At 45.8% G+C, this 7,274-nt stretch overlaps 1 protein-coding gene across 1 annotated transcript; it reads right to left on the reverse strand.

The window, feature by feature from the left end:
- Nucleotides 1-253: 253 nt before the first annotated feature.
- On the reverse strand, nt 254-6,987 carry TFPI2 (tissue factor pathway inhibitor 2). The gene is made up of 5 exons (XM_054384945.1): nt 6,906-6,987; nt 6,616-6,795; nt 5,941-6,120; nt 4,511-4,684; nt 254-1,277 (listed from the first exon to the last, which is right to left on the reverse strand). The coding sequence occupies exons 1-5, from the start codon at nt 6,985-6,987 to the stop codon at nt 1,150-1,152; spliced, it is 744 nt and encodes a 247-aa protein (XP_054240920.1). The 3' UTR covers nt 254-1,149.
- Nucleotides 6,988-7,274: the final 287 nt, after the last annotated feature.

Below are 7,274 nucleotides of genomic sequence, written 5' to 3' on the forward strand. Positions count from 1 at the left end.
AAGCACCCCTTTAAGAGCAGCTCTTTAGGGAGAGCCAGCTGAGCCATAAAAACTGCTGGGGATGAATGACATCAATGTAATTTACTGCCTTTCTTCAAATAAAAGACCTCAGCAGTAAGGAAACTATTGAAGAGCCAACTAAACTCTGCTCAGAATCATAAACAGTAAATAATAGGTTCTATTACACATATTGGTGTACACTGCTAATTCAAGATAATGACAGAACCAGCTGTCCTTTTTTCTTTCCCCAAAAATATTTTATTAACATTAATTGAAATTCAGACACGGCTCAAATACAAAACACAAAAGGAGGCTTAATAGTATCATCATAGGCATTATCTGTCACAAGAAATACAATAGTGCCTCCAACAAGGGATTGCATGAGATCTGCAGAGGCTTCTGCTCTTCTGCTGTACAGCCACCACAAACACAGCTGTCAAGATCCTCAGCAGATGTACCCAGCATAGCTCCATTAAAATCAAAAAGATGCTGGTTTATGCCATAGGAGGACCTGGAGTATAACTCAGCAGGAATTTCAAACAGCATGAAAAAGTAATGGCTACTTTTCCCACTTGAATCCTCCCCTAGCTTATTCATTGCCTTTGTCAGTGTGTTTAGCAAAGTATCCCGTTTCCCACCTTTCCTTGTGGGAAGAGCCAGATTGAAGTTTATGCTTCTTTTATTGTTATGAAAGCTCCTGAAAGCATTGGTTGTGAGCATAACTGCAAAGGACAGCCTGCTTAATCAACAGTGCAAAGTGTGTAAATCAGCAAGGCACTGAACCTCCAAACACCCCTTCCAAAGGGTCCTTTTCTCTAGCAAGCAGAGGACGCCAACAAAAACCATCCATGGTGGAGATTTAGCTTTGTAATCTCCTTGGTTATACTAAGGAACAGCTAAAATACTCTCCCACGGTGCTACTAACATTCCCCCATAAAAACACGGAAATTTCAACACTTGGCTTTGCCAAAGTGCTACTGCAAAGGCAACAGAGCAAACTTGGGCTCATTCTTCTTCTGTAAAATGCAGTTCTTTATACAAAATGAGTTGGAGATAAAAAGCAGTTCTGAAAGCAAGACCTGCACTGGTGTGTAAAACTGTGTGAAAACTATCTTAGAAAAGAGGAAAGTGGAATCAGAAGGTGGTGTTTCAAACATCCAAGTGCACAGCAGCTATAGGCTTCGGATTGTACGTCTGAGGCTTTTTAATCAGTTTGATCATTGTTTTTCTGCGGAATGCGTTGGTTGGCTTGTTGATTCTTGGTTTCTGAGTCCCTGCTGAGAAAACAAAGGAAGCAGTTAGGGGAAAAGGATGACAGAAGTGTTACTACTCTTTGTTTGGGTTGGGTCTTTTTTTCCCATGTTATGCTGTTTAAGCATTTGATCCAATAACAACAAACAGATCAGAACTGGAAAACATGTTCTAGACACCCTATTCTCATATGCTGTAAGGTTTCCAATGTGTCCACCTCTGGCATTAGAGTCCTATTTTGATGCTCTTTTCCTGAGCAAGCATCAAAGTCTTTTCTAACTGTCCTACAGTGACAGCAGAATGGAAGTAAACACACTGCTCTATCTGAAAAAAACAAAACAAAACAAAACCCAAAAAAGAACTATTACTGCATTTCTCTGGACAGTGGTGGAGTAAAGTGCAAAACGTAACTAGTGCTTGTAAAGATGAAATGATCACAGAATCACCGAAACATTCAGGTTGGAAAAGACCCTCAGGATCACCAAGTCCAACTGTAGCCCTACTCTACAAGCTTCACCCCTAAACCATATCCCCAAGCACCACATCCAAATGACCTTTAAACCCATCCAGGGTTGGCAACTCAACCACCTCCCTGGGCAGCTCATTCCAATGCCTGACCACTCTTTCCATGAAAATATTTTTTCTAATGTCCAGTCTAAACCTAACCAGTCACAGCTTGAGGCCATTCCCTCTTGTTCTATCTCTAATCATCTGTGAGAAGAGACCAGCACCAGCCTCCCTACAATGTCTTTTCAGGTAGTTACTGACAGCAACGAGGTCTCCCCTCAGCCTCCTCCTTTTCAAACTAAACAGCCCCAGCTCCTTCAGTTGCTCTTCATAAGACTTATTTTCCAGGCCCTTCACCAGCTTCGTTGCCCTCCTCTGCAGTGGCTCCAGCACCTCAACATCTCTCTTGTTCTGAGGTGCCCAAAACTGGACACAATACTTAAGGTGTGGCCTCACCAGAGCTGAGTACAAGGGGACAGTCACCTCCCTACTCCTGCTGGACACAGCATTTGTAATACAAGCCAGGATGCCACTGGCTTTCTTGGCCGACTGGGTACACTGCTTGCTCATATTAGAACTCCCAGGTCCCTTTCTGCCAGACAGACTTCCAGCCATGCTTCCCCAAGCTTTCTGCACAAAACTGGCTGAAGAGTGGACAAAGATCATCAGGGTTATGTCTGGAAATGCTAACAAAGACTGCCTGAAATGTGTCAGTGAAGTTCAGAAAGCACTGTGCAAATGACTGAAAATCAGCTATTTACGTACCAGCCCACAAAGCCTAGTTCTCAACCCTTTCATTGTCAACTCCAACATATTTATTTTCTTTTCCAATATAAACTTTATGTAATGAAATCAGTCAGAAACTTTTTCACTCCAAAAGCTATCAATCAATCAATGTAAACAGCAGTTGTGCATTTACAAAGGGAAGGTCAACTTAATTCAGACTCCAAAAGGTAACAGGAAAAATGCTGGGGAGGGAATTATGGGAGAAGGAGTGGTTTAAGCTGCCTGAAAGATTTGCTAAGTGTTTCTGTACACTCCTAAGCTATAGAAATGAATATGTATAGCACAATATTAATTAGCACTAATTATGCCCTTAACTACGGGCTTTGGCTGTGCCAAGCCTTACTGAATTGTGAAATGCAGAAGCAGGTGAAAAAGCCTAAAACCCTTTCCATCTGACTACCTGCTGCTCTCCTCAGGAGACAGACAGTGTACCCTTCTTTCTTCCACAAGAGAGTGAGGAAGGAGCAACCCCAGCTGGAGCTGGCTGGGTGTGGACAGGGGAGAGATGCTGAAGAGGCAGTTTCCTTCCTCCTCTCTCTGCCCACTTAGGCTGGAACCTGGCCCTACCATTGCCCAGGTAGTAATAAATGCAAATTACATCATCACAAGCGTGTCAGATAGACTTAGCATGTTATTACAGACTCTTTTATAATACTAGAAGGGAAGAGACACATTCAGCCTTGTCATCCACAGAAATATTCCTATCATGACTAACTGGCAGACAGTATTCTTACTTCTGAGGACTGTGCTCAGGAGTGCAAGCCTTGCCCCAGCTCCTGACTTCTAGGCCAGAACTCAAGAATCATCTCCTGACTTCATCTTTCTGACTACTCTTAAATACTGCAGTACTGGGACGTTGTGCATATCCCATGTTTAGAACAAGCTACTTGTTGGCTCTTCTGCTTTTTCCCAAAGCCAATATACATGCTAGATACAGCCTGGAGATTTTTTTCCCCCCATTGGTATTAATGTTTAAAATACTGTGCTGTGTCTGCTTCCTGAATGCCCTGGGCTTCAACACATAATTATGCTTTTCTCTCCTTGATTTATGTATCAAACTAATTAAGCTGGAGTATTAAAACTTGCAGCAGCTGTAATGAACATATGACTGCAGGAAAAAGCTCAACTGTTTTGACTTCCAAGCACAGCTAGTAGCTGATTTGAATAAAACCATTACATAAAAAATCAATTAGCATTCCCAAGCCTTCCCCCAATGGCCAGAATTGACTCAGCACAAGTGATGAGGCAGAAATCTTTAGCAATGGAAATGGGAAATGGGAACAAGCAGCAGGGAATACTGGAAATATGAAGGAAAAAAAATATTTTGAAACTCACTTTACTCCTACTGAAAAATATCTAGAAGAAAATGAGACCCTAATGAGTGTTCATGCTGGTACTGAACACTTCAAAGACTGATTCCTTGTGGGCTCTAGTAAGCTAATCAGTCTTTTTGTGTGCCCTTCTCTATACTTCACTCAAAAGTGGTGTAACCTCCTCACATTGCACTGTTCTTGAAGAAGGATTTAGTTCTGATTCTCAGTTTTCATAGATTCATAGAATGTTTTGGGTTGGAAGGAACCCCAAAGGCCATTTAGTTTCAATCTCACCTTCTACTAGAGCAGGTTGCTCAAGGCCCCATCCAATCTGGCCTTGAAGACCTCCAGGGAGGGAGCATCCACAACCTCCCTGGGCCACCTGTTCTAGTCTCTCACTACCCTCACTGTCAAGAATTTCTTCCTAATCTCCAATCTTAATCTCCCCTCCTCAAACTTCAATCCATTCCTTCTAATCCTATCACTACAAGCCCCTGTAGAAAGCCCCTTCCCTGCCTTTGAAAACACCAAACCCAAAACGCAAAAGTCATCAACAACCTGTGGCAAGGCCAGATGAACAAGAGCAGGCTTTGAGCAGCTGTTTCTGGTATTTAGATTGGGCTATCTGCTTGTGACTGGGCAGAACTCCTCACCTTTCCTACAGACATTGTAGCAGTCGGCTTCAGTGACGAAGTTGTTGGCGTTTCCACCACAGCCGCTGTATTTGAACTCCCTGCATGACTTGGTCTTGCTGTCGTAGTAATAGCGAGGCACAGAAGAAGAGCACAGACCTTCATCCTTTGGGCTGTAGCATAGCAAGGGACCAGCTGGAAAAAAAAAAAAAACCACAAAAAAACAGAAGAATGACATCAGTGTAATCTTTGCGTCTGGCTTCTTACAATTTACTCTGTGATAAATGTTGTGGCTAAACAGCTCTTGTTCCCATTGGATTGACATAACTCTTACCAAGGACTTCAGCTTATTCCTGGGAGTTATGAATCTGAGAAAGCAACAGTCAGTCCCACAAAACAGGATTTCTACCCCACAGGTGAAATCCACTTGCTTTCTTCATTTGTGGTGCCATACACAGGACAGCTAAGAAACCAACATAGCCTGACCAGAAGCCTTATTCCATAGATATATATAGACACAGAACAACAATTCCAGAGGAATTACTTCTGTAGAGGAAAAAGACACACTTTTGTTTATCCCTACTGTGATTTCGCTAGCAAAACCTGCCCACCTGCAGCAAAAAGTACAAACTCCACCATTTTCCTCACAAAAATCATGTTTTATTTTGCTTCACCAAAACTCTACTCTTCTTTCTGGAGACCTTCTATCAATTTAATGGATGTGCAACAGAGAAAGTGAAAACAATTCAGCACAGACCTAAGGAAAGGCTGACAAACTGCCACTGGCCAAAAATAACTGTCTCCTCAAGCACTAATAAATCTTAGGCTGTGACAGCTTTCATAGGTTCTGATCCATCTCTCTTCTTCAAGTCTTGCACTGGATACTAACCTGGTGTTTATGACAACACTTAGCTACAGTCACCTGCTCTTAATTACCACCTCTCTTCTTTAAAGTTCATATGCAGAGATACTAGAGAGTTGTGGCAGGCAGAAAACTCATATCAGAAGTTGGGCTGGTGAATGCCACAAACCTCAGGCCACCTAACACCATCTCAGGCCTCAAATATAGAAAGGCCACTTCTGCTTTATGCTCCAGTATCACAGCCCTGAACATGACTGCCACAACGCCTCACAAACCTGCCCCAGCACAGGTCTTCAACCTTATTTCCCTCCAGATGATGCAGTTACGGCTCTCTAGAAGTCAAGAGATTGTTTGGGTGTAGCCCATATTTAAGGTCATAAAATTAAATTAAGACTCAACAGCATTTTCGCTCTTTCAACTAACTGCTGAGACAAGTGACAACACAATGCAGACAATATAAACATCTGCTTCACAGGAAGTCTTTTAAGCTACCACTGTCCATGCATCCAGAGGAAAACAGCAAATAAAATATCACCTTTGTATAACGTTCAAACCATCTATTTTATTAAAAACTTGGAACAACCATTACTTTTCTCTGGCAGACAGTGGTCCACACAAGACTGCAAATCTCTGAAGTTGTTGGCATTTCCATAGCAGCCACCGTAGATGAACTCCTCACACCTCATTGAGCTCAAGTTAAAAGCATATCTTCTTAGGTGACTCCTGCAAGGTCCTCCATCAGCCTCCATCCGGCAGATTTTGGGCACTTCTGCAAAACAAATAATTTCATCTTCTGTAAAAGCAACTCTTCAGGCTCCCTGTCCTGAGCAACAGGAGACTGTAGACAAAACGCTCTTACTCCGTCTGCAGGCAAGTCCCAGCTTGTCCCACTGCCTGCATCTCAAGTGGGATAAGACTGCTAAGTCTGGTAAGATTTGCTAAGTTTGCTAGGAGGAATCTGATGCATCAGTAAGCAACTGGCTATAATATTAAGTGACATTTAAAATAGTAAGAGTTAAATTCCGTATCAACTCTTGAGACAGCTTGCTGTGGTTTCTCTGCATAAAACTGACATCAGCCAGAAGCTGCCACAAGCAGGAGAGGCAGACAAGGTGAGTTTGAAGACCCACACACACACACTACGCTCCCACAGCCCTCCCCAGCCCCCTGCCGCTCCCGCAGCACCCCGAGGAACTGGGGCCCCGTCCAGTCAGCCCCCTCCCCAGGGCTGGGGAAGCCAGCAGGGGCCGCTCCCCGGACTCACTCTTGATGGTCCAGCATCTCTTCTCGCAGTCTTCGAGGGTGAGAAAGTTGTTGGCGTTGCCGTGGCAGCCCCCGTAGGTGAACTCCTGGCAGCTCTGCGTGTACCTGTCGTAGTACCAGCGCGGCACCAGGGCCCGGCAGGGCCCCTCGTCGGGGGGCAGCAGGCAGGCCAGCTGCTTCTCTGCGGGAAGACACCAGCAATCGGGGCTGAGGCCACCTCGGCGGCAGAGGTGGAGGCGGCCCCGGCACCGCGCAGCTGCCCGCGGGGTCCCACCGAATGTCGGCTCCTACCTGTGAGAGTACGCGGGGCCAGGGCGGCGCAGGCCAGCGGCAGCAGCAGCGCGGACAGCGGCAGCCGGCGGCCGGCGGCCATGTCGCGACAGCGGATGGGCGGGAGAGAAGAGAGGACGGGCGGGTGGCAGCGGGATCCCCAGAGTGAGCGTTGCTGCCCGGCACGACGGCAGCGCTTTATATGCGGCCAGCCGGCTCCCCTGGGCCGCCTCCTCCTTGCGCATGTAGTGGGAGGGGAAGGGCTGATTCAGCCGGGCAGCGGCAGGTCCCTGCTGACCCGGTCGGCCCCGGGCCGCACGGCTCCTGAATCCCAGAGGCGGGGACCCCGGGCAGCCCCCAATCCCGCCGCCGTCGCTGCGGGGGGGGGGG

The sequence above is a fragment of the Indicator indicator genome, chromosome 11 (genome assembly GCF_027791375.1).
Source record: "Indicator indicator isolate 239-I01 chromosome 11, UM_Iind_1.1, whole genome shotgun sequence".
NCBI lineage: Eukaryota > Metazoa > Chordata > Aves > Piciformes > Indicatoridae > Indicator > Indicator indicator.

Bases quoted from the DNA above. Each gene is read 5' to 3' on its own strand.
- TFPI2 (XM_054384945.1), bottom strand. From the start codon at position 6,987: ATGGCCGCCGGCCGCCGGCTGCCGCTGTCCGCGCTGCTGCTGCCGCTG. The intron at 6,121-6,615 runs GTGAGTCCGGGG...TTTGTTTTGCAG, and splicing joins GAGATGCTGGACCATCAAGA to AAGTGCCCAAAATCTGCCGG. The intron at 4,685-5,940 runs GTAATGGTTGTT...TTTTTTTTCCAG, and splicing joins CCACTGTCTGCCAGAGAAAA to CTGGTCCCTTGCTATGCTAC.